Genomic DNA, 26,994 nt, shown 5'->3' with positions numbered 1-26,994 from the left:
AAGCATCTTTTAAGACTTGCATCAGAGTAGCCGGCAGTCTTCCAATGGCATGGGTTTGGAGAAATTTGAGTTGACATTGCACAGTGCTCTCTGAAGTTTCTGGTTTGGGTAAGATGGTGTCTTCCCATTACGAAGAAGATGGGAACTGTCCATCGAGAAAGCCTAGCAAGAATCAAAGAGATTGCCTCTGAGATAAAGAATGAGTTAGAAAGAAAAGAAGCTTGGATTCTGAATCCCATGATACAATTTAGGCAAAGGCGAGAGGCACCAGAGAACATAAACTCACAGTGCAGAAACCCTTCAGAAATACCCTAAGGACCATTAGTGTATCTCCAACAAGCTTCTCTTTAATACCCTGCATGCACGGAGCACACACCATTAAAATAGATTGGAATATTTCATTTTCTTAAAGCAAAGCGATAATTATGTCTGGTATAATCTGCAGATTTAATCGACTTGGTAAAATATTAACTTGGTTTCGGGGATGGTTTTGTTCTAATCCTGGCACTTTCCTTCTCCCTGTCCTGGCACTGACTGCTTGCCACGGCTCTTCAAGTCACTAAACAAGCTGGTTAAGGGGTTCCCTGGTTGCTCAATGGTTAAGAAGCCGCCTGCCAGTGCAGGAGACTTGGGTTCCATCCTTGGTCCAGGAAGATCCCACATGCCTTGGAGCAACTAAGCCCGTGTGCCACAACTATTAAGCCTGTGAGCCGGAGCCACTGAAGCTTCAGCACCTAGAGTCCCTGCTCCACCACAAGAGAAGCCACCACAAGGAGAAGCCCGCACGCAGCAACTAGAGAGTAGACCCCACTCACCACAACTGAGAAAAACCTGTGCAGCAACGAAGACCCGGCACAGCCTGAATAAATAAGTTTCCCAGGTGACTCAGTGGTAGGGAATCCGCCTGCAATGCAGGAGACCTGGGTTCAGTCCTTGGGTCAGGAAGATCCCCTGGAAAAGGAAGTGGTAACCCACTCAGATATTCTTGCCTGGGAAATCCCATGGACAGAGGAGCCTGGTGGGCTACAGTCCATGAGGTCTCAAAAGAATTAGACATGACTTAATGACTAAACAACCAACAACAGCAAAATAAGTAAATAAACAATCAGACTAATAATACTGTTATCATAGTAATAACCGGACCTCTTTATCACCCCCATAACTTCAGAAAACATGTTAATATAGATCACCACTAATCCTCACAATGACTGTGAGGAAGGAAGATTGAACCCACTTGCTCCCCTTTATAGAAGTTAAAACAGAGCCTTGCAGAATGAAGTTACTTGCTGTCTTCATATTCTAGGGCTGCCTTAACCTAGTTCCACAACTTTGGTGGCTTTGAACAGTAGAAAATGATTCTCTCCCTGTTCTGGAGCCCAGAAGTCCAAGCTCAAAGTCGCAGCAGGACACACACACTGCAGAGGCTCGAGGGAGAGCCCTTCCTTGCCTTTTCCAGGGCCTCGTGGCCTCTGGTGGTCCTCGGCTCGTGGTAGCACCACTCCAGTCTCTGCCTCCGTCTTCACGTGGCCATCTGGCCCGCCTCTCTGTCTCTGATCTTTCCCTCCCCTCTCGCTCTCTCTCTTTGGCTGCTCGGCATGGCATGTGAAACCTCCCCGAGCAGGGACTGAACTCAGGCTCCCTGCAGTGACCGCTGGGGAAGTCCTTTCCCTCCTTCCTCTTCCATGGATACCGGTCATTGGGTTTACGGCCCACCGTATCCCAGCGTGATCTCATTCATGATTCAACTTGATTATATCGGCAAAGACTCTGTTTCCAAGAAGGTCACATTCCCAACTCCCGGGACTCGAGGCTCTGGTAGAGGAGGGGACATGCTCCAGTCTCCTGTGGCCCCCAAGGTGACATGGCTGGCTCACTCAGCTCTTCGGGCACTCTTTTAAACAATCGGGATGCTGGCATCTTCAGGTGCCCTTTGGGCACATTTTCTTCTGTGACAACAGATTTGGGTCTCTTCCCCATTTTCCACTACCTGGCACCAGGATTGCCAGCCACAGCACCAATACTGCGGAGGGGAGAAGAAAACCAGAGTGATGACTGGCGGGGAATCAGTGTTTTCTAAACACCCAGTCTTGGCGTTAGCCAACGCCAAGTGTCTCTGTGCACAGACTCAGATGAGGCTGAGTTAATCTGCAGGAAGCCCCAGGGGCCCTGCAATTAGGCCCCGGGCCATCTTGGGGCAAGGGCTGGGTGTTGGTAATCTGCTCTCTGAAGCAGCTGCTGCTGTATTATTCATGGGGCTGCCTGCATTATTGATGGAGCCCGGGAAGGCTGGCTTTAGGCTCCAGGAGTCTGTCCCTGAAGCCCTGGCTGAAGGCCCCACTCTTCCAGGCCGGATTGGGTGGGAGAACGGACAGCATCCTTTAGACCCAGGAGTTGCCCTTCTTTGCTTCTGGCCCATTTCACTGATTTTTTGGTGTTTTAGAAAATGATTTTATTAATTAGCTTATCTGGGGCCTGTGCTGGGTCTTCCTTGCTGTGCAGGCTCTTCTCTAGTTGTGGCGAGTGAGGGCTGCTCCCTAGTTTCGATGCACGGGCTTCTCACTGCGGTGGCTTCTCCTGTTCCAGATCACGGGCTCTGGGGCACTCGGGCTTCAGTAGTTGCGCTTTCTGGCCCCAAGAGCACAGGCTGAATAGTTGGTGATGCATGGGCTTAGTTGTTCCACCGCATGTAGGATCCTCCCAGATCAGGGGTCGAATCCATGTCTCCTGCATTGGCAGGCGGATTCTTTACCCATGAGCCAGCAGGAAAGCCCCCACTGTGCTATTTAACTCTCGTATCCAATTATGAAGATGACAGTGGATTTGCTCAGTGAGATGCTTGGTGCACTACTGTTCTGAGTCTCAACATGCTCTCTGCCTTGTGTATGTCTCGCTGTCCAGGATGAGGGTCCAGAGGGATGCAGGGAGAATGCAGGGTTCTTCTGCGGTTTTCAGGAGACTCTGGGTTGGAGGAAAGGAACACGTCTTGTGGTTCTTGCCTTCTAGAGGAGAAAGAGGGAAGGAAATAAACAAGCCATTAGCATGCCTGTGCCCGGCAGGGTCTTAGCCATGCCCCACGTGTCTCATCAGCTCCTCCTTCCAGCCTCAGGGTGCTGAAGCATCAGCCTCCTTTCTGGGGGACACTCCTAAGATGTGGGGAAACACAGTAGTGCAGGGCTCAGAAAGAGGCAGAACTGAAGAAAGCACATGTGACCTGAAGCAGCCCGGCCAAGCCTCTCACTTGTCTAGTATTTTCCACCCAGGTGGGTAAGTTGTATTTTTACAGCTACTTAATAATGAATGACCACATCTTGTCAAGTAAGCAACTGGGAAAAATCAGGCTGACCTGGTTCAGTTTGCATATATTCCAGCATCTGGACCCTCAATATCCTTCCAACAGGGCTGACAGGCCTCTCCTCTCAGCCCCTGCAGTATGAATCCCAACCAGTTCTCCGCTTCCCTTCCCCCAAGGCAGGCTGGGCAGTTTCTTCCCTCCAGGAAAAACCTCTCTGGTTTTCTCCTGTCTACATTTTCTCTATTTTCTTTCTCATTTCTCAGCCACTGCACATGCATCTATCTTAATCCCAGGGCAAACCCCCCGAGGGTCCTTAACTTCATCCCTCACTTTCCTGCCCTAGGACCTTCCCTTCCCCTTCCCACCCCCTGGCCCTACCCCCAACCCCGGCCCTGATATGTTTCCCTTCTTCCTTTCCACTGGTTTCTTCTCTTCTGTTTTTCAACCAAAGACATTTCTCTCCACCATTAACTTCCTGTGCCCTGGAGCATGAAGCCTTGGGGTCATATTTTACCCTTTCCTTTCCTTCTACCTCCAATGAAACATCAAACACCACCTTGTCTTCCTTTATGATGTTTGCTCCATTTTCCCCTTCACTCTCCCTAATTTGATTGCAGAATTCCAAATTTGAATGGAGAGTTTTCCAAATTTGAATGCAGAGTTCCAAATTTGAATGCATCCTTTTGAATGAAGAGTTCCAAAGAATAGCAAGGAGAGATTATAAAGCCTTCCTCAGTGATCAATGCAAAGAAATAGAGGAAAACAATAGAATGGGAAAGACTAGAGATCTCTTCAAGAAAATTAGAGATACCAAGGGAACATTTCATACAAAGATGGGCACAATAAAGGACAGAAATGGTATGGACCCAACAGAAGATATTAAGAAGAGGTGGCAAGAATACACAGAAGAACTGTACAAAAAGATCTTCATGACCCAGATAACCATGATGGTGTGATCATTCACCTAGAGCCAGACATCCTGGAATGTGAAGTCAAGTGGGCCTTAGGAAGCATCACTACAAACAAAGCTAGCGATGGTGGAATTCCAGTTGAGCTATTTCAAATCCTAAAAGATGATTCTGTGAAAGTGCTGTGCTCAATATGCCAGCAAATATGGAAAACTCAGCAGTGGCCACAGGACTGGAAAAGGTCAGTTTTCATTCCAATCCCAAAGAAAAGCAATGCTAAAGAATGTTCAAACTACTACCACACAATTGCACTCATCTCACACACTAGCAAAGTAATGCTCAAAATTCTCCAAGCCAGGCTTCAGCAATACGTGAACCTTGAAATTCCAGAAGTTCAAGCCAGATTTTAAAAAGGCAAAGGAACCAGAGATCAAATTACCAACATCCATTAGAGCATAGAAAAACCAAGAGAGTTCCAGGAAAACATCTACTTCTGCTCTATTGACTATAACAAAGCCTTTGACTTTGCGGATCACAACAAACTGTGGAAAATTCTGAAAGAGATGGGAATATCACACCACCTGACCTGCCTCCTGAGAAAACTGTATGCAGGTCAAGAAACAACAGTTAGAACTGGACATGGAACAACAGACTGGTTTCAAATAGGAAAAGGAATACGTCAAGGCTGTATATTGTCACCCTGCTTATTTAACTTCTATGCAGAGTACATCATGCAAAATGCTGGGCTGGAAGAAGCACAAGCTGGAATCAAGATTGCTGGGAGGAATATCAATAACCTCAGATATGCAAATGACACCACCCTTATGGCAGAAAGCAAAGAAGAACCAAAGAGCCTCTTGATGAAAGTGAAAGAGGAGAGTGAAAAAGTTGGCTTAAAACTGACCATTCAGAAAAGTCAGATCGTGGCATCTGGTCCCATCACTTCATGGCAACAATGGGGAAACAGTGGGGAAACAATGGAAACAGTGAGAGACTTTATTTTCTTGGGCTCAAAAATCACTGCAGATGGTGATTGCAGCCTTGAAATTAAAAGGCACTTGGTCCTTGGGAAAAAAGCTATGACCAACCTAGATAGCATATTAAAAAGCAGAGACATTACTTGCCAACTTTGTTACTTGCCAACAAAGGTCTGTCTAGTCAAAGCTCTGGTTTTTCCAGTAGTCATGTATAGATATGAGAGTTGTACTATAAAGAAAGTTGAGCACTGAGGAACTGATGCTTTTGGACTGTGGTGTTGGAGAAGACTTTTATAGAGTCAGTCCTTAATATTCATTGGAAGGACTGATGTTGAAGCTGAAACTCCAATACTTTGGCCACCTGATATGAAGAACTGGCTAGTCTGAAAAGACCTTGATGCTGGGAAAGATTGAAGGCAGGAGAAGAAGGGGACGACAGAGGATGAGATGGTTGGATGGCATCACTGTCTCAATGGGCATGAGTTTGAGTAAACTCCAGGAGTTGGTAATGGACAGAGAAGCCTGGCATGCTGTAGTCCATGGAGTCGCAAAGAGTCAGACATGTCTGAGCAACTGAACTGAACTCAACTCAACTCCCCCAATTTTACCTCTCTATTCCAGGCTCTTAGTAACTGAGCAGCAGTTCTCTCATGGTGGTCCAGGGTCCCAGGGATCCCCAAGACCTGTACTGGCAGATCATAAGGTTAAATCTCTTTTCATAATAATCCTGCAATGTTATTTACCTTTTTTTACTCCCACGTTCACAGAAGTTTTCTAGAGGCCACGTGATGTATGCTAACACCCTTCCTCTGATGCTCAATGGAGTTTTTGCTAATGCATTCTTGTGTTTTAATATTCTCCCAGTTTTAATTTCTAATATGGTAAATTATGATAAGTATCATGCACCTAAAAGCTCTTTGAGACCCTCAGTCATCTATCAGGGTGAAAAGGAGATCTGAGACCAAAAAGCTGGAGAGCACTGACCTGGAGCCTGCCAGCCTGAATGGTGCCTATGTGTGCGTGAGAAAAGATGCCTCTTCTGGGTGGATAGAGCCCCATACTTGGCACCAGGTCTGGTCAAGGGCGTGCAGGCTGGATTTCATCCCTATTCCTCCCTTTGGCTGGGTGCTTTGAGACATGTACAAACTTCCCCACTGTACACCGTGACCCTGTGTTTCTCTGACGTCCTAATTCACGTCCGAGTCTCCGGCCCGCCTCCTCTCTGGGTCATCCTGTCCAGCATTGTTGGATTGCTCTTGCAATTTTGTTCACATCACTGTCCAACTACAAGGACTCCAGTGGTGCCCACTGCCTTCTGGATGCATTTCAAGCTTCCTGACGTGGCCATGAACGTCCTCCACCATCTGGCTTTCACGTGTCCTTCCAGCTTCATTTCCTGGTGCTCCTTGACACAAACTCTGTGCCTTGGTGCAACTTTATTTCTCTTGTCTTCACAGTCCAGTCAGTAACAGGCCCTCTAATTCTTTCCCTAGTCACCCCTCTACAAGCCCCCAAAGTCAGGGGTCCTGCTTACTCCTCTTAGAATCCCCTGTCTAGCAATGCGCTGCCCGTGATAGATGATGAGGAAGGGGCATGAATTTTGGAGTCCAGCAGGCTGAGATTTGAGGCCCTGAGGCTTCCCCTATGACTCAGCAAGTAAAGAATCCCCCTGTAGTGTAGGAGACACAGGAGATGGGTTTGATCCCTGGGTTGGTAAGATCTCCTGGAGGAGGAAATGGCAACCCACTCTAGTATTCCTGCCTGGAGAATTCCATGGACAGAGGAACCTGGCAGGCTACTGTCCATGGGGTCACGAAGAGTTGGACACGACTGAGCACATCAATTCACTGTCACACACCAGCCGAGGGACTTGGAGCACGTGACTTTACTCTTCCAAACATGAGAGGGGGAATCCCTCGTCTGTGTGGTGATGGGACTTGGCTGTCTCTGAGTGTAGTTGTGAGAGGCAGATGCTTGATAAAAGTTAGTTTTCATCTCCTTTGCTGAATGAGTGTGGTGTGTAGAGAAAAATCACGGGCACTTTTAGACCAAGAGGATATCATGCGGGGTGTTTGCACGTGTAACATTTGCTGTCCTGTTGGCTGGAAAACACTGATTCCTGCCCCCGAGGGCCTCTCTTTTCTTCTTTTATTTTAAATGTTATTTATTTATTTGACTGTGCTGCATCTTTGATCGTCGTCGTGGCATTCAGGGTCTTTAGCTGCAGCATGTTGGGATCTAGTTCCCTAACCAGGGATGGAACCCAGGCCCCCTGCGTTGGGATCATGAAGTCTTGGACACTGGACCACCAGGGAAGTCCCTCTCATTTTTTTTTGTTTTTCCTGAAAGCTGGTTGAGGCTGATGCCTGCTTCACTGCTTTGGAATTTGCCACCTATCTTAGTGCAGTTACCCAAGCTCCCCTCCCTCTGGGTGTCAATAGAGTCATCCCCATACTGGCCCGCAAAGAGAATCATGTTCCCCTGAGTGATCCAGGCCTTCCGGTTTATCAAGTGCCCTTGACCTCAGGAGTTTTACATCAGCTAATGCCCTTCAGTTGTCCGCTAATAACTCCCTTCTGGAGGGGTGGTGAGGAAGGCCTTGAACTTGACTCTTCCTCCATTAGATGGTCATCTTCACCGAGATGAATGCTCCCGGGAAATAGGGACTGATTATTCATTTCCATTTCAATAGTACTCACTCCAGGCAGAGCCAAACATGGAAGAGGTGCTTATTAAGGATTTTGTTGACTCTATGAAAGAATAAAACTGGTCCCAAGATGGGCTTTGAGAAAATGTTGGAAATAGCTAACCACCTTCTCTCCAAGGAGAAAAGCTTCTCCCTTCCTTTCTACTTACCTTCCTTCCATTTTTCTTCCTCCTTTTATTCATTCAACAGGTGTTTAAGTACCAGGCTTAGTTTTAGCTATTGGGAATACAGCAGTGAACCTAATAGTCAATGTCTCTGACTTTGACGGAATTTAATTTTTATTTATGGAGATAAAGCAAATAAATATTTATTTTTTAAAACTTTTTTCTGTATCTATTCTATATATAATAGTTGGCATCTGCTAGTCCCAAACTCCCAAGCAAACAAATAAATATTTAAACTGATGCTGGGCAGTGACAAATCCTAGAAGGAAGAAAATAGGTGAGGAGCTGGGCAGTGTGAGGGCGTGGGTTGAGGCTGGCTTTCCTACAGAGGTGGTCAGAGAAGGCCATAGGAGATCGAGGGAGCTGATCTCACAGATATGTTTGGGTCCAAACTCTCTAGACAGAGAGGACAAGAGGTGCAAAGGCCCTAAGGCAGGAGCATGCAGGTCCTCCTGCTGACCTTGACCCACAGCAAGGTCAGTGTGGCTGAAGAAGAGGAGGGGAGGGTGAGGCAGGCAATGAGAGATGACAGAGGGTGGTGCCAATTCCATAGGTCTTTGCCTTTGACTTTCAATGAGTTGGGAGGCCACTTGGAGGGTTTTGAGGATAGGAGCTTCCCAAAATGACATATTTAAAAGGTCTGTTTGCCAGATGAGTTCAGTGGAATGGATTTTCTTTTTAATAAGCTTATTCATTTAGAAACTATAAATTTGTGAACTTCTATAAAGTTACTTCTTTAATTGTTCGGTCACTCAGATGCGTCCAGCTCTTTGCAACCTCATGGACTGTGTGCAGCATGCCAAGCTTCCCTGTCCTTCACCATCTCCCAGAGCTTACTCAAACTCATGTCCATAGAGTCAGTGCTGCCATCCAACCGTGCCATCCTCTGTCACCCCCTTCTCCTCCTGCCCTCAATCGTTCCCAGCATCAGGGTCTTTTCCAATGAGTCAGCTCTTTGCATCAGGTGGCCAAAGTATTGGAGCTTCAGCTTCAGCATCAGTCCTTCCAATGAACATTCAGGACTGATCTCTTTTAGGATTGACTGGTTTGATCTTGCTGTCCAAGGGACTCTCAAGAGTCTTCTCTAGCACCACAGTTCGAAAGATCAATTCTTTGGTGCTCAATACTTCTTTAGAGACACTGCTAAAAGCCTTCTCTCAAGAGTATGAGGAGCAGGTGGGGACCCTCGGCTTGGCTTCAGGGCCCTGGGAGGGAGCGGGGCCTCCCTTGGCTCAGGGGTTCCCTGAACTTGCATCTTGCCCACAGGAGGTTGGAGCAGAACTTCTTCAACTGCAGCTGTGACATCCGCTGGATGCAGCTGTGGCAGGAACAGGGGGAGGCTAAGCTCAACAGTCAGAACCTCTACTGCATCGGCCCCGACGGCTCCCAGCTGCCACTCTTCCGCATGAACATCAGCCAGTGCGGTGAGTGAGCCCCCCGGCCCGGCTGGCTCCACGCCGACCTCCCGCGGACCCAGGGACGGTGTGGCACGTCAGTAAAGGAAGCCAGGGCATTCCTTCCCCACCGCCCTCCCAGCCTCGAATTCTCCACACTGGCTGCGGATCTGGCTGCCCTCTTACTTCCTGCTCACTCCTGTCCCTTCATGAGCCAGCTGTGGGAAGGTTGGTTTCAGGCAGCAGTCCCCAATCTTTTTGGCACCAGAGACTGGGTTCGTGGAAGACAATTTTTCCTTGGCCGGAGGATGGAGGGCCTGGGGGGAGGATGGCATGGTTTGGAGATGATTCAAGCACATTACATTTATTGTGCACTTTATTCCTACTTTATTACATCAGCCCCACCTCAGATCATCAGGCATTAGGTCCTGGAGGCTGGGGACTCCTGGTTTCAGGGATGCAGAAAAGGGTTACGTGTGCCCTCTTTGTGATCAGACCAGAGTCCCTGTACCCTGTCCGTTTCTTGTTAAGTAAACCTGAAGGAGTGCAGGTCCAGGTGTGGTCTCCAGGTCTCCTTTATCAGGACATCTAAGGGACTTTTAGAGTAGCAGAGGTGTGTGCCTGATCACTCATCTCTGACTTGCGAGATCAGAGTGTCTGGGGATGAGTTTGGAAATCTGAATTTCTAGCGAGCTCCCCAGGGGAGTCTGAAGCGGATCAAAGTTTTGAGAGCCAGTGCCCAAAGTAGAAGATGCCATTTGACGTCATTGCTAGAGCTGCCTGCCTTGAGCAACTGTCCTGCCCTCCAACCATGCCCCCCATCCCCTCCACCAGTCAAGCTGCATGGGCTCACGTCCTGAGCTGGTGTGAGGCTTCTGAGACTTGGGGTACTTTTAAGAGTTCAAGCAGGTTGTGTTGGAGTGAGTATTAGACAAGGCAGGCAGTGCCACCATTGCCCTCGGGGACTGAGTTTTGGTCACAAGCTCTTCCTTATCCGTTCGCCCGCCCTGTGCTCCCTCCCAGACCTCCCTGAGATCAGCGTGAGCCATGCCAACCTGACAGTGCGAGAGGGTGACAATGCTGTCATCACCTGCAACGGCTCGGGCTCGCCCCTGCCCGATGTGGACTGGATAGTCACCGGGCTGCAGTCCATCAACACCCACCAGGTAGGTGTCCGAGCCTTGGGCCCTGTCACCTAGTAGTCCTGATGAGCTGGATCAGGAAGAGAAGCAAGAGATGTAAGAATAAGAAAGAAGAAGAGGGGAAGTTTGTGCTCCTCTCTCTACAAGAAGAAAGGTGGAGACCTGGGTGCCACCCAGCTGCAACTTTTTCTGGCCAAATTGATCTCAAACAGACTATCAGCATCTCTGTACCTTACCTTCCTCATCTGTGAAATGGGTATAATGCTGCCATTCGCCTCATGGAGTAAGTGTGAGGGTTACCTGAGCTCTTGACTGTAGAGAGCTTGGCCTTGGGTCAGCGTGCCTTCACCGGAAAGCCCTCCTTCACTTTCTGCCCATCTTTCCTTTTGATTCCTGAAGGTGCTGGGGAGTGAGGTGGGGGAGGCTTGTGGAAACTGTTTGATTATTGCCTTTGTTTTGGTGCCATCATCTACTTTTTCTGTTTTGAATCTTTTTTTAAAATTTTTATGTGGTTAAGTATACATAACTTAAAATTTACAGTCTTAAACATTTTTTTAGTTATAAAATATTAGCTCTATGACCTGTGCTGTACAATATATCCCTGTAGCTTATTTTATACGTCTGATGGTTGTCTGTTTTCTTGGGGTTTTAGACAAATCTGAACTGGACCAACGTACATGCCATCAACCTGACGCTGGTAAATGTGACGAGTGAGGACAACGGCTTCACCCTGACGTGCATCGCTGAGAACGTGGTGGGCATGAGCAATGCCAGCGTGGCCCTCACTGTCCACTGTGAGTGGACGCCATTGTGGAGGGCGGGTGGGACCCTGGGGATCTCGGCACAGGAGGCTGGGACGGGGTGGGGCCACTGCAATGAGCGTGGTCCACCAGGGGGGCAGAAAGACTCCTGTGGGGCAGTACAGGGCAAGTCAAGTCAGTCCTTGGCTCGTAACCCCAGAAAGCATGTCCCTGTCCCTCAGAAGGTGCTGTACCTCCAACTCAGATCTGCTCACTCCTGAGTTGGCCCAAGTCTGCCTTTTGTTAAACCTCTAAAAGTTCTCTGAGGAGCTACTCCATAGAGACAGGGAATGGGCAAGCATACATATGAATTGTTTTGGCTGGGAAATACATGTAGTCACACACTTCTTGGTAAATTACTGCTGCTGCTGCTGCTAAGTTGCTTCAGTCGTGTCCGACTCTGTGTGACCCCATAGATGGCAGCCCACCAGGCTCCCCTGTCCCTGGGATTCTCCAGGCAAGAACACTGGAGTGGGTTGCCATTTTCTTCTCCAATGCATGAAAGTGGAAAGTGAAAGTGAAGTCGCTCAGTCGTGTCTGACTCCTAGCGACCACATGGACTGCAGTCTACCAGGCTCCTCCGTCCATGGGATTTGCTAATCACACCAAAAAAAAAAAAAAAAAAAAAAAACAAACCACACAAAAAACCCAGATATCTGAAATTAATGACTTGGTGCTTATCTATGCAACAAATGCAAGCATCTGGAGTCATTGAATGACCTTTAGTATGGAATTTTGGTCCCTTTTTGGCTTAACGAGATGCTTTTAAGGGAAGTTCTAGTGGGACTTTCCTGGTGGTCCAGTGGTTAAGATTTCGCCTTCCAGTGCAGGGGGTGCAGGTTCAATCCCTGGTTGGGGAACTAAGATCCCACTTGCCTTGACACCAAAGCAAAAAACAGAAGCAATGTTGTAACAAATTCCATAGACTTTATAAATGGCCAACAGAAAAAATCTTAAAAAAGAGATAAATTCTGCCAACTTCTCTTACATTCTTAGCCTTCCTTTAGCCAAGAGGGACTCATCTCTTTAAGGAATTCTTAGACACTATAGTAGACTGAATGTTTATGCCCCCCCAACAAAGGTCATGAGAGGGACCCTCCAGCTGTAGTGGACCCAGGAAGCTCCGGTGAAGACACACATCTCTTCACCTCTTTGGGGGTGGTGTTGGTGTTGATGGGGAGTGGGGGACTTCTGATTCCCTTAGTCTTTTTAGAGCTGATGGGGAAGAAGTGAGGCTTCCCAGGTAGCAGTGATAAAGAATCTTCCTGCTCATGCAGGAAATGCAGAAGACAAGGGCTAGATCCCTGGGTTGGCAAGATCCCTTGGAGAAGGAAATGGTAACCCACTGCAATATTCTTGCTGGGATAATCCCATGGACAGAGGTGCCTGGTGGGGTATAGTCCATGGGACTGCAAAAGAGTCGGACACGACTGAGCATGCATGCATGCCTGAAGAATTGGGCTGCCCGCCCCAGCTCCAGGAAGGCTGCTCCAGGACATGGGAGATTCCATGGCCTGGGCTTCAGCTGGCCTGTCCCCTGGCAGACCCCCCGCGTGTGGTGAGCCTGGAGGAGCCCGAGCTGCGCCTGGAGCACTGCATCGAGTTTGTGGTGCGTGGCAACCCGCCGCCCACGCTGCACTGGCTGCACAACGGCCAGCCGCTGCGTGAGTCCAAGATCATCCACATGGAATACTACCAGGAGGGCGAGGTCTCCGAGGGCTGCCTGCTCTTCAACAAGCCCACCCACTACAACAACGGCAACTACACCCTCATCGCCAAGAACCCCCTGGGCACCGCCAACCAGACCATCAATGGCCACTTCCTCAAGGAGCCCTTTCCAGGTGAGGGTGGAGCTGCCCTGGAGTGGCTCATACCTCCAGGCACTCAGGGGGGTTGGGGTGTGGGGGCTTGAGGAGAAGCAGCATCAACACGGATACCATCATCACCAGCAACCACACACACTTTGGAACATCTTCGGCCACCACCTGAATTTTATATAAACTAGATAAAGTCTCTGATGTTAGCAGTCACAGTAAAAGCCAAGATCCCTTGGAAATACACAGCTATGCATATAAGGGTATATGGTGTTATGGTAGAGTAAGTAGGGACTTGAGAACTGGGTCAGAATGGTGGAGAATTTGGACCCAGTCCTGTGTTTGTTGGGGGACTCTGGGCCTGATCATTACCTCAATACGCTCATCTGTGAAATGGGCATGACGGTACTGCTCCCATAAGAATCTTGTGACTTTTGTTAAATAACTTAAAGTAGACAAAGCGTGTGTCACAGGCTTTGATACCTAGTGATGGTTTGATGACCTTCCCTGTAAGGGGCTTCAAGGTCTATCTGATTCATCCCCATGTTTAACAGAAAAGTTAAATCTCTTTCCGCTTGCTGGGTAGAAGCAAGGCTTTGCCTGGGGTTGAGGCTTCCAGGTCTGTGGCTTCTTTCCTCCAACGCTGTGGTGAGTTGACGGGTGGGGAGTTCCTGATGCCATCAACCTGGATGGTGCTGATGTCCAGTGGATGGGTCGGGGAAGGAGAGGTCATTGAAATAATGAAAACATTTTGTTTGAATATTTGGGAGGGGAGTCTGTCTTTGTCTGGGCTGGAATATTTCAAATACCTTCCTGGAGTTGGAGGAGAAGAAAACACTTCCAGAGTTTAGTGAAAGTGGCTGCAGCATCTCTTGGTCGATTTGGCAGCTGATAAGTTTCTATTAGTGAAGTCATGTATCTTTGATGACCTTGCTGATTTCTGCTGGGAACAAGCTAGAGGACCTCTCAGCCTTCAGTTCCTAGAAATCCAGGCTTCTAATGAGGTAAAGGGTAGAGCAGATATCAGTAAAGATATCAGTAAAGACTGATGTCATGCACGCGCGCGCGCGCGCGCACACACACACACACACACACACACACACAAGTGGAGGACTAACACTGCAGCATCTGCTTATGTGAAGGTGACTTTACAATGTACAGATAACCATCAGGGAGCAGCTCCAAGGGGCCATTTAAATCTTAGCACAAGGAAACCTGAACTCTGGAGACACTGAGAGACACTCTGGAGAGAAGAGACTGCCTGGGAAGCTAAATTCTTGCACGGAGTTCTATGAAGCAGTGATGATGCTATCACTCACGAGAGGACTGAGAATGTGCCAGTGTTTGAGACCCTGGCCATCCCATATGGTCTGACATTTCCAACATCATTCCTAGTATACCCAGTAAAGGGCCTCAGGGCACTTCCCACCACGGGTCACATGGGGCTTTTTAAGAACTGGAAGAGTCCCGGTCGGCACTGTGGAAGCAGCGACCTTCAGATGCAGAGACGCTTTGCTTTTCGGGACCATAAAGTCAGGCTAGGCTTTGTTGGCATTAAGGGCTGGAGTGGCCCTTTGCCCTGCTCATGCCCATCTGGTGATTAGAAAATGGAATCTGTTTTTAAAGAGGAGGTGTATGAACACTGACGGGGGAAAGCGAAGTGGGATGAACTGGGAGATTGAAGTTGACATGTATACACTACTGTGTAGAATATAGATAACCAATGAGAACCTACTGGACGGCACAGGGAACTCTGCTCGATGTTCTGTAGTGACCTAAATGGGAAGGAAACCCAGAGAAGAGGAAATATATATGTACGTATGGTGATTCCCTCTGCTGTGCAGCCGAAACTGACACAATTTTTTTAAAAAGAGGAGAATCTACACTCCCTCATGAGTGAGGAGTGAAGCTCCTGCCAAGTGATGCTTCTGTTCTTAGAGGGAAACTCCTGGGGTCTGGAGAGAGGGGGAGCCCTTGAATGTTTGAGAGATGGGGCAAGACACTCCGGCTCCTGTCCACAGAGGGTGAGCTGGCCACGGGGCAGCGGGATCAGTGGAATGGTGCAGGGCGTGGCTTTTCCCACTGGGAGGGAAGCCCTTCTCTGCATCCTCCCAGCCGTACGTACACCTTCTCTGACCCCAAGAGACACAGCTGCCCCTCCTCATCACCTCTGGACACCCCTATCACCTTATCAGCTCCAATCAGGCCAGTCGTTCTCCAGGAGTGGTCCCCAGACCAGCCGCATCCACATCACCTGGGCAGGTTTTAGAACTCAAATCCTAGAACCCCACCCAGACCTATTGAGTCAGAAATTGTGGGGTGGGGCCCAGCACTCTGTGTCTTGACAAGCCCTCCCACCCGCAAAATTCAGACGCTCTTATTTGCCAGCTGCCGCTGTGGCATGTGGTGGACCGAGGAGGCAGGAGAGAGGGTGGAGGCATAGAGGAGCTTGAAGGCAAACCGCTCACCTGAAGCGGGTTTCTCGGACCCACCTGCACCCTGCCAGGGCCTTCCTGTGCGAAGCTTTGCTTGTTCGTAAAGGAATCACTGGATGATGAAAAGGCAGTGACGGGGAAGAGATGGGCCAGTTGTGACAGTGAAAAAACAGCTAGGCATTCAGGAGAGTCAGTCATCCCGTGACTCAGGCAGTAAACTGCACACCTGCTGAGCCCTGGGTACAAACGCTCTTGGTGGATTCCTGTTCTTCTCTTGCTGTAAAGTAGTGGGGAGGTTGTGTTTGTCATTTGTACCCCCTCACTCCCAGACAGCAAAGCATGTCTGGGTTAAGAGGTTAAGAGCGGAAGTTCTGAAATCAGACAGATTGAGGTGCAAACCGCATCTGTGGTCCTACTGGACAGGTGGCCTCAGCTCCTAGAATAGGGCTTGGTACACAGTTGGCGTGAGGTACCTCTGTTTCTTCATCTGTAAAATTTGGATGATAACCAGAGCTCCTGCCTAAATAGTCATGAGAATGAATGAAGTGATGCCTGCCAAGTGTTTCGCTCTGTGTCCGGACAGAGGGATGGTTCAACCACTGTTGGCCTGGACCCGGATTCTGGGCAGAGTTAAGGAGTTGAGTCCAGGAGTTCTGGAATTGGTAGTCACTCTGTAATCAAGCTGGGAAGTTCTAACAGACCGTCTTCAGGCAGTTTCATCGAGGGTAGTGGTTATGGAGTCACAAGCCAGGGTTCAGATGCTCACTCAGCTGCCCATCAGCTCTGTGATCTCAGGCAGGTTACTCAGCCCCCTTGCTTCTGCCTCAGAGACTGTGGTGAAGATTAATTTACAGACAGTGGGTCACTCTGCCTAAAATATCTCCCACGGTGCTTGGTACAGAGTAATAGCAAAACTAGTTTGTTTTTATTAAAAAAAAAAAAAACCAAAACACCCAAGGACAACTGAAAGTGGATTTGTTTGGGGAGGGGACGGAGATCTGAAGGTGAAGGCCTTCTTTCCTGACTGTTCGTGCGTCGGAGGCCCACAAGAGAGATTGGATTGAAATGAATACACTGAGTGGAAGCGTCTGAAGATGCAGAGGCTTCGATCAGAGGATTTTCTCCGAGCAGGACATTGAGATGAAAATGTTCCGGGAAAGCTTTCTGTAAGCTTCACATCCTATGCAAATGTTGGTGGTTCCTTCTGCATTTCCGGGGAAGCACTAGAATGTTCCGCCTGGAGTTTGAGCCTTAGTGTGGAGCTAGTCCTTGGAAAGGAAGATGTGTTCTAGGAGCATGGGATCTTCTTTCATGTTCCAGGATCTTGGAGGGGCCACCAAAAAGGATCTGGGTGTAAGAGTGGGCCCATGAGGAGTCAGGGATCTGAGTGTCAGGGGAGGCTGGGGATCATGTCAGGGTCAGGGTGGTACCTGGAAGGTCACCATTAGGGATCCTTAGATGATGTGATAGCAGGGGGAATGTTGCCAAGGGGTGTGTGTGTGTGTGTGCATGTATGTGCATGCTTGTACATGTATATGGGTGAATGTGCATGCATGCATGTGTGGTAACGTGCGTGAGTGTATGTTTATGTGTGTGCATGTATGTGTGTGTTTATGTGTGTGTTTGGGTATATGCAAGGGATGTGTGCATACATGCATGTGTATGTGTTTGTACGTGTGTGTGTGCATGTATGTATTTATGGGGGTGCCTGAATGTATATTTATGTATATGCACAGTGTGTGTGCATGTGTGTGTGTATGTGTGTATGTGTGTATGCAAGGGATGTGTGTGTGTGTGTGCATGTGTTTGTGTGTGTGTATGGGTGAATGTGTGTTTATGTATACATGTGTACATGTATGTATGCATGTGTATATGTATGTTTTTGTGTGTGCATGTATGTGTGTAAGCAGGGAGTGTGTGCGCACGCATGTGCATCTGTTTGTACTTGTGTGTGTATGTATGTGCATTTATGTGCTTATGTATGTATGTGTGCATTTATGTTTGTGAGTGTATGTTTATGTGTGTGTGCATATATGTGTATTTATGTGTGCGTGCACGTGTGTGTGTGTGTGTGTGTGTGTGTGTTTGCCTGCACTCCTGCAACGAATATCTGCGAATACTTGACGAAACATTTAGGAACAAGTGAGCTGCCATAACTCTTGAGTTCTCCTTTTTTCACTTGGCCAGGAAGTCTCTTCATTGTGACAGCAGAAACCAGAATTCCCTCAGGGCCCTAGGTGCCACCGAGGGGAGAAACCATTGCACTAGCGCCCTTAGCGGCATCAAGACTGGCTTCTTTCCCCTAAGGAACTTGTTGAGACTAGAACGTGCTCCCAGCCTTGTGGGTGCTGGGGAAGTGGAGCGGGCAGCCGCGTGTGGCCATCTGCGTGGGGTGGGCCGAGCATGTGGATGCCTGGCGCAGCTCCCTCCTCTGTCCTCACATCTGAAGCCAGGCCATCTCTTCACGTCATCACATCTCAGTGCATCTCTGTCTGTCTGGATGCAAGCTGCTGCCTCTCTTCTCTTTTCTCTGGACCCCACTGGCTTTTCCCAGTGAGTTTTTCTTGAGGAGTTTGCGATCTGGAGGAGACATATGCCTTCCATTCGCGCCTGGTCCCCTTTGGGATTCAGATGCTGCCTTGGCACATGAGTCCAGTTGTTCTCCCAGCCTGCTGGTGCAGGCAGAGATGAGGACCACTCTTGGGTACCATCCTCTTCCAGGGTGGAGTTTCAAGTCCTCCCACAGATTACAGAGAACCCCAGAGGTCTGGCTCTTCCAGGTGTCATGTGTTTCCTGGGTGAATACATGTCACCAGGCTCCTACAAAGGAGCTAAGCATTCATAGGGTCACTGAGAAATTACAGGGTTCACAGATTCGGCTGAAACATTTGGCTGACATGAGAATATTCTCCAATAAAGGAAAAACTTATGAGAAATATGCAAATCAGTTTTATCTATGAGTTAATCTGGCATGTCTCTTTTCTCTGAAACCACAGCTAGGGTCCCTTGACCCCCATCTTCCTCCCAAATCAGGTAGTTGGTCACTTGAAGTTTAGAAAAGGCTGGGGGTATGAAGGAATTTGGGCAAAGCCGTATTGCTGTCCCTTGAATCATGAAAAGCAGACGATGAACAAGAAATCTACTAACAGTGCATTTACTATACGTAGAACTTTCTTTAAAGGACTCCTTCCTCATAGAAAGCATCATTTTCTCCACAGGTAGTTAGAGAGCAGAGCTTAAGTTGCAATGACTGAAAGCTTAGCTAGCCAAATGTCTGGCAAATAGAAGGTCCATGATGAATGAATGAGTGAGTTGTTGTTTTTAGAGTGTGGTAGGCTTGTGACAGGAGGAGCTGTGCTACAGTGCAGGGGTTCTCAAAGGGAGCAGCATCCTCATCACCTGAAAACTTGGTCAAAGCGCAAATTCTCGAGACCCACTCCAGACCTCCTGAATCGGAAACTCTGGGGTGAGGATCGATAATCCGTATTTCTTTTTTTAAAAAGTTAAAAAAATTTTAAGTTCTTGATTTTGAAATAGTTTGAGATTTACCCTCCCAAATTGCAAAAGAATACAAAAGACATTCTTATACCCTTCACCCAGCTTCCCCAATGTTGCCATCTTACATAATCACAGTGCAGTGATCACACCCAGGAGTGATATTGATGCAACCCTATTACCTAATCTACAGACTTTATCTAAATTCTATCAGTTGTCCTTCTCTTCTTGAGATCCAATCCAGGATTATACATTGCACTTAGCTGCCATGTTACCGTATTCTCTTTAAATCTGGGGCAGTTCATCAGCCTTTCTTTGTCTTTCATGGTCTTTGTACTTATATTCACTCACTAGTTATATGATCTGCATACTTATTCACTAGTTATATGATCTGTGTACATATTCACCAGTTATGTGATTTGTGTACATATTCACTAGTTATATGATCTGTGTACTTATTCACTAGTTATATGATCTGCATACTTATTCACCAGTTATATGATCTGTGTACATATTCACTAGTTATATGTAGGCTATCCTACAGTTTGGGTTTGCCTGGTGTTTTCTCACAATTAAATGCCAGTTATGTGTTTTTGGTAAAAGTGTCACAGAAGTAATGTTGTGCCCTTTCAGTACATTGTGTTGGGGGTACATGATATCTGTACGTCTCATTACCTGTGGTGTTAACTTTCTCACTTGGTGAAGATGGTGTCTGCCAGGTTTCTCCACTCCAAAATGATATTTTTTTCCTTTCTGTAATTAATAAGCATCATATTTTGAAGCTTTATAAATATCATTTCTTATCATTCTTTCACATATTAATTTTAGCATTCGTTGGTGATTCTTGCCTGAAACAAATATTAACGTGCCATTTGTTAATGGTGATTTTTTTCTAGTTCCATCCTTTCCTTTCTATTTATTAATTGGAATATTATTGTAAGGAAGTGCTTTCTTTTCTTCCTCATTTGTTGATTAAATTACTTCTTATATCAGTATGGACTCATGGGTATTTATTTTGTTCTGTGAATTACAATCCATGTGTTAATTTGCTAGAGCTGCCATGAGAAAAAGTGTCAGGGACTAAATGGCTTAAACAGCATAAATGTATCTTCTTACACTTCTGGAGGCTTGCAGTCTGAGATCAAGGTATCAGAAGGGCTGGTTCTTTGTGAGCCTCTCTCCTTGACTTGCAGATGGTTGTCATCTCCGTGTGTCTTCATCTGCCTCCGTATAACTATGTCCTAATGCTCTCTTATAAGGACACAGGTCATATTGGATTAGTGCCCACCTCAATGAGTTTATTTTTTCTGAACTTTCTGCAAGGGGAGAAAAATATTTGTTTTTTTAATCGGAGGATAATTACTTTACAGTGTTGTGTTGGCTTCTGCCATACAGCAGTGTGATTCAGTCATAAGTATACATACGTCCCCTCCCTCTTGAACCTCCTTCCCACCCTCCTATCCCACCTATTCCTCTAGGTTGCTAATGACTTTAACTTAATTACCTCTTAAAGACCCTACCTTTAAATATAGTTAAAGTTTAAGGTACTGGGGGTTAGGACTTCTGTGTCTGAATTTTGGGCAGATATAATTCAGCTCATAACAACCTATGATGGTCATTATATTTTGTTGCTCAAATCATCCCTGGTTTGGCCATTGGAAACCCCATCACGGTGGCTCCTGCGTCCTTTCTTCCTTCCCCTAATAATTTTTGGGTGCTTTCTTGCTTTTCAATACCACAAGATGTTCTAGGCACATCTTTTACTTTTTCTTCCTCAGCCCCAGAATTATGCATTTCTCCAAGAAGCCCTCATTCTTTCTGTTGGAGGATAGTAGTGGTCATCTCCTGGATGCCTCTGTGGCAGGCTGAAGTGTGAGAATCTCTGACAAACTGGTTCTGAGCCCAGGCTTGAATCCAGGTGTATCCCTTCTTAGATGAGTGACATTCAGTTAGTCACTTGATCTCTGTATGTCTGTTTACTCTCCTGATGGAAGGGTGTAATGCTACCTATCTCCCAGGGTCAGTATAGGATTGGGTGATGTGTTACATAAAGCATTTTTCACACCCCCATCTCATAATCAATGCCCAGTAATGATTGGCTTTCATTATTAGGTGATCATTTCTAAAGGCCGAAGACTCAATAGCACATTTTCATCTGGGAAATAGATTCTAGAGGGATTCCCAAGCATGTCTCAGTGACCTACTAGAATAAACTTTACAGTTGGGGACTTATGATCTTGAGATCATAGCTGGCATTTCCCAGGAAGATCACAGATGCCCATCCTGCAGCATTTCTTCTGGGCTCTCATGTCCACCAACATCCCCAATGCACTGGGTACCTGAGGGAAGGCTGTGGGTGTGACGGGGAGTCTGGATTTAATTCCTCACCTCATGGTTTGGTTTCCAGTCTCCAGGTGGGCCAGGCCACCTCCCTTGAAACCCAGGAGTTTTAGCTCTTATTCCTTCCCCATTTGGAAGACCACCTTCTAAGGAGTAATAGGGTGTGGGGGAAGGGTGATGTGCCAAGGGTTTTAGTTTTCAGTTGCCAGGGCAACAGGGGATCATGGTGAGTGGGAGAGGTCATAGCTATGAAGAAGATAGAGCGAGGCTGTTCCGATTTTTATTACGTTTGTTAATTATCTCTGTCTTTTTTTTGCAGAGAGCACGGATAACTTTGTCTCTTGTAAGTCTCTTTTACCTTTTGCTTTGAAAGTGGCTTATTCTGATACTTTTGGTGACTACTGAGTCCAGATAGCCCTCTTTCCTGTTTTATCACCATCCCCAGACCCATGGCCACTGAGAGGATCCAAGTGAACTGTGAAAGGAGAGTGGAAGCTCTTCTTGGGCAGTTCCAAGCCCACACCTCTTAGACGGTCACTTGCTGCCTCAGTTTTCCAGCAGTTTTCTAGGGCCTGACCATGTTGCGGGTCTTCCTACCCAGACAGAGAGAGGTGGTGTCAGGAAGGGTGTGGGGTTCATGTGCCCCGGTGGACCCGTGCTGAGCATCTCAGTTGTTCTTGCAGAGAGAATGTGGAGCCTATGATGTTAGTGTTTGTCACCTGCTTCAAGAGTCAGGGAATTTGGCCAGAACCCACCCAGGTGGTGCTAGTAGTAAAGAATCTGCCTGCCAGTGCAGGAGACCTCAGAGACATGGGTTCAATCCCTAGATCAGGAAGATCCCCTGGAGGAGGGCATGGCAATCTACTCCAGTATTCTTGCCTGGGAAACCCATGGACAGAGGAGCCTGGCGGGCTACAGTTCATGGGGTCGCAAAGAGTAGGATGCAACTGAAGCAACTGAGCACACAAGACAAGTGGAGCTGTGACTGGCAAGGTCTCCCATAGGCTCATCTGTCTTTAAATGAAATTATTGAGGCTCAGTCTATAAGCGATTCAGAGCCAGGACTAGACAACTCCCAAAGGACTTGGGGGTCTGCTCATGGACTGTAGGGGAACCCATATTTATTCCTTTTCCTTTTGTCCCCCATGGCAGAGGAATGGTGACAGCTGAAGTCATTTCAGCTTCTTATGTGGCCTGAGACAGCAGACAGTCTTTTTTAGGACATGCATTGCTGTTCAGCTCAGCTGTAAATATCACCTGTAATTCCTTTATTTGTCCTTGGTCTTAGAGGACTTGTCATCTCACAGAATATCCCTCCGGAGAAATTTGAACCGGGGGTGTCTGGATAAGTTGGTGATTACAGATGGAGGTCTGAGGGAGGCTTTGCTGCTCCCCCAGGCCTTGCTGGGAAGACCTGGTGTTTCCTAGTCAGATAACCTTGTTGCTTAACTGAAGCTGCCACTGTGCTCTGAAATCTGCCTCAGGGCAATGGATAGTGGGTAGTTTGTGGGGCCACAGGCCTCCTGGATCTCACTGAGGAGTGAAGAGGGAACAGGATGGGCATAGAAAGAAGGGACAGGATAAGGGATGCAGAGAGGAGCTGTGTGTAGCCAAACAAAGCTGCCTTCACTGACAAAATGGGCTGAATCCAGACCCTGGCTGTGATCCCAAACCATCTCCCTTCCTCTTATCTATCCAATAGCTCATAGCCCGTGTTGCCCAGGTTAGGGTTAGGTTCTTTACTCTGGGATGTGAATCGGGGGATGAGAGTGAAGGCTCTTTATGTCTATGCAGTCTGCCCTTGAGCTGTCAACACCTGCCAGGGAGCCTTTGGGAATCTGGTCTCTGGGGACCCCTGCAAAGCCTGGAGAGGTCAGACAGAGTCTGACTTCAAAGGCGTATTCTCTAGGAAGAACTTTCGAGAAGGCTTGGGAGTTGGGTAAGAACTGTGGGGGAGGTTCTTGTGGCCAGCAAACCAACGACTCTTCTGTTTTCTGTTTGTTTTCAGTCTACGAAGTGAGCCCCACCCCTCCTATCACTGTGACCCACAAACCAGAGGAAGACACTTTTGGGGTGAGTCACTTCTTGGTCAAGAGAAAGGTGTTTACTGATGCAGTGGTTTTCCGCCTTCTATTTTAAGTCGTCAACTTTTCCAAGCACCGCCTTGTTTGGAACTGTGGCATAAAGAAGCCGTGATGAATGACCTCCTCTCAGGTGGTTGAAACTTGATGAGAAAAATTCATTGTTTGAGGAAGTCTTTGAGGATCTGCTTTAAGCCCCTGGGCTTGGAAGAGAAGAGTTTGAGAATTCCCACTGCATTAGCAGCCAGCTGGGCCTGATTTGAAGGGGCTGCTAATTGTACAAACTTTTACAAAAGTCAGAGTTGCCCGGGTTGTCTTCTTGGGTGGGAGGTGCCCCTACCCCCATCTCAGGGCCTGAGATTTCTCTGGGGAGGAAAGGAAAGAGGTCTTTTTAGAATCTCATGGATAAGAATATTAGCCCAGGCAGGTTAATGTGAAGATGCAGGATGTACTTGCTAATTAAAACCACAATGAGACAATAGACAGAAGCCTCTCTGGGCTTCCTCCTGAGTCTGTTGGGATGGCCCTAGCCGAGAGAGCTCAGAACGCTGAATTGCGGAGGTTTTCTCTAGTCGATTTGGGTAATTTATTTTTTGATATTTGTAGAACCTCATAAGTTATGTCTTCTTAAGACTTTCTTCAGTCTGAGAAGTTCTGGAGTTTACTGGAGTTCTGGGAGGGCTCCGGTCGCTCCTATACGAGCGCTGTTCTCATCTGAGCCCGTGTGTTACACAGCCCTCGGGTTTTCAGTGACAGCGCTCGCTTGTCTGTGTTTGGCTCCTAACAGGTATCCATAGCAGTTGGACTTGCAGCTTTTGCCTGTGTCCTGTTGGTGGTTCTGTTTATCATGATCAACAAGTATGGGCGACGGTCCAAATTTGGAATGAAAGGTAAGGTGGGCTGTTCATTTGCGAGGGTCGGATCGGGAACCATGGCTCCTTTTGATCAAAAGATGCTGTTTTGGTCTCTCTCTGCTCTCTGAGTGGGTCTCTTGTGGGGGGCTTAAGTGGCCCTGGCTGGTGACTCCTGTCTACACCTTTATTATTGGTAATGATGGATTGAAGGCAGTATTGGTGTCTGTGAGGACCAGACTGTGGATCAGTTGGTTTTTCTGTGATGACCGAAAACATGGCTTCAATGGGCTGGTGCCAAGATGATGCAGAGAGGTTAAGAAAGTAAAGTGAAAATTTGTTTAAGCAAGGAGACACTCTTAGAGGGAGAGCGGGCAGACAGATGAGGGATTCATCTGTCTGGGTCTCTTCGGCAAGCCAGTTATGAGGGGCATATAAATGAATGGGCAGAATATTCACTGAGGAAGGAGAGGTTTGGGGGTAGACTTGCCTGATTTTTCATCCCAGCTCCATTTTCCCAAGGGGAGGAAGAACTTCTGTCCCTGTTTAGCTTAGATCAAAAGTGTCATGGCGTTTATGCATGATGAGTACTTCCTATCTGTAAGGCTAATCTTGTTATAATGAGAGGGTGTGTGCGTGCTAAGTCTCTTCGTTGTGTCCGACTCTTTGTGACTCTGTGGACTATAACCCAGCAGGCTTCTCTGTCCATGGGATTCTGGAATGGGTTGCCATGCCCTCCTCCAGAGGATCTTCCCTACCCAGGGATCAAACGCACATCTCTTACGTCTCCTGCATTGGCCGGTGGGTTCTTTACCGATAGTGCCCCCTGGGAAGCCCAGCGTGTAATGAGAACACAATGAATGAAAGATGGCATTTAGACTCAGGACGTTCCTGCCTTTCCTCACCTTTCTTTGCTGCTTGAACCCTTATCACCCAAAATATGTGGTTTGCTGTGAGTCTGAAGGTCCCTGCTTTCCTCTGTCTGCCTGTGGACCCCTGCTGTGTACAGGCTGTGTGGTTTCTGGCCACCTGGCTCCTGCCCCATTTATCTGCTCATACCTAGCTACCTGCCTCCTGAAACAAAGGGACTTTCTGAGTAACCAGGTTTTGCCCTTGCCTGCGCCTATCCGTGGAGTTGTGATGAGAAGGCATTCAGAGAGTTAGATGTCGGTGGTAGCCTCTGGCATTGAAAGTGGCCCATGCAGGGTATTCCAGCACATAGCTCTTCACAGAGTTCCAGAAACGATGCCAACAGCATCATGATTGCTAAATCTGCTGACCGGTTTCCACGACAAGGAGCACTCAACCCCATGAACACTGGGATCGGGCGTGAGAAGTGGCTCTCCACCAAGACTTGGGTTAAGGGGACTGGCACAAAAGGGGTTAATATGGTAAATTAGCATCCATCTGCCTGGTCCCAGGATGATCTGACCAAATGGCTCAAGGGAGGCTGGGTACCAGTGTTTAAACAGAAACTTGAATTTCAAGATATATTCCCAGCTGGGGTTTCCATTTATGGCTGATGTTAATAGGAGATGGGTGGGGAGGGCTGATGAAGGGTTTGACAGGCCATCAGGTTCCTGAGCTAGGATTCAGGGTGGAGCTTTCTGATGAGATTATGGGGTCCAGAAAGATGATTTCTATGACTTCTGCACCAGAGCTGGTATCTGTGGTGGGGGTCTTGACTGGGGACTCAGGAACTGAAGGGGAAAGCATAAATGAGATTCACAGGGATAGTGGTCCCTTGAATTAAGTGTGGGCTTCTCAAGTGGCTCAGTGGTAAAGAACCCACCTGCCAGTGCAAGAGACAGAAAAGATGAGGGTTTGATCCCTGGGCCAGGAAGATTCCCCTGGAGAAGGACATGGAAGCTCACTCCAGTATTCTTGCCTGAAGAATCGCTTGGACAGAGAAGCCTGGCTGGCCTCAGTGCAAGTCAGATATGCCTGGGTGACTCAACAACAACAAAGAATTGATATGCAAATGTTTGAGTGTCTATTCATGGCCTGGGGGTGTGGGGTTGGAAAGGAACTAATCCTCAGATCCTATTATGTTCTCAAAAGAGTCTGTGACTGTCCTATAAAGCTAGAACACTGATGTATAGCAAGAGATATGGCGTAGAGAACCAGAAAGGTAGGAAATGGGGCAGACTGCCTGGCTTCCTAGAAGCCTCCCCCATTTCTGCTCTGGTGAAGCTGAACAAGTCCCAACAAGGCAAACCAGGCTTTCTTGAAGTACATGAAATATTTTGTCCAAGAGAAATATGCACACAGGCAAATTATAAAACTTTCTATATATACATATATAGAAGCTTGGCCCAAAGCCAGATGACTTATTAAACAAGAGGAGCCCATGGTCAGGTACCTTGGCTGGAGACATTTTATCTGCCAGTAGCCCACGTGCCAAATAGGGTTTCACAGTTTTGGAAGATGAGCCATCAGCCTGTAAGGTTGGAGCCTGCAATCTTCTTTTAAAAAGATAATTAATTGATTTTTGGCTGTGCTGGGTCCCCTTGTTGCTGCACAGGGCTTTCTCTAGTTGCATTGAGCAGGAGCTACTCTCTCTGTGGTGCATGCGCTTATCGCTGCTCATGGCT

At 47.6% G+C, this 26,994-nt stretch overlaps 1 protein-coding gene across 3 annotated transcripts in view; it reads left to right on the top strand.

The window, feature by feature from the left end:
- NTRK3 (neurotrophic receptor tyrosine kinase 3) overlaps positions 1–26,994 on the top strand; it is a 410,810-nt gene that overhangs the window by 123,955 nt on the left and 259,861 nt on the right. For all 3 annotated transcript variants that reach the window (XM_069559286.1, XM_069559285.1, XM_069559287.1), the window contains exons 5-11: positions 9,315–9,472; positions 10,466–10,608; positions 11,237–11,378; positions 12,929–13,225; positions 21,788–21,811; positions 23,477–23,541; positions 24,337–24,439. In XM_069559286.1, the coding sequence (XP_069415387.1) occupies positions 9,315–9,472; positions 10,466–10,608; positions 11,237–11,378; positions 12,929–13,225; positions 21,788–21,811; positions 23,477–23,541; positions 24,337–24,439 (932 nt within the window). The remainder of the gene's footprint in view (positions 1–9,314; positions 9,473–10,465; positions 10,609–11,236; positions 11,379–12,928; positions 13,226–21,787; positions 21,812–23,476; positions 23,542–24,336; positions 24,440–26,994) is intronic.

Source organism: Ovis canadensis, chromosome 18 (assembly GCF_042477335.2).
Source record: "Ovis canadensis isolate MfBH-ARS-UI-01 breed Bighorn chromosome 18, ARS-UI_OviCan_v2, whole genome shotgun sequence".
In the NCBI taxonomy this organism is placed as follows: Eukaryota; Metazoa; Chordata; class Mammalia; order Artiodactyla; family Bovidae; genus Ovis; species Ovis canadensis.
This window is presented reverse-complemented; position numbering and strand designations above follow the sequence as displayed.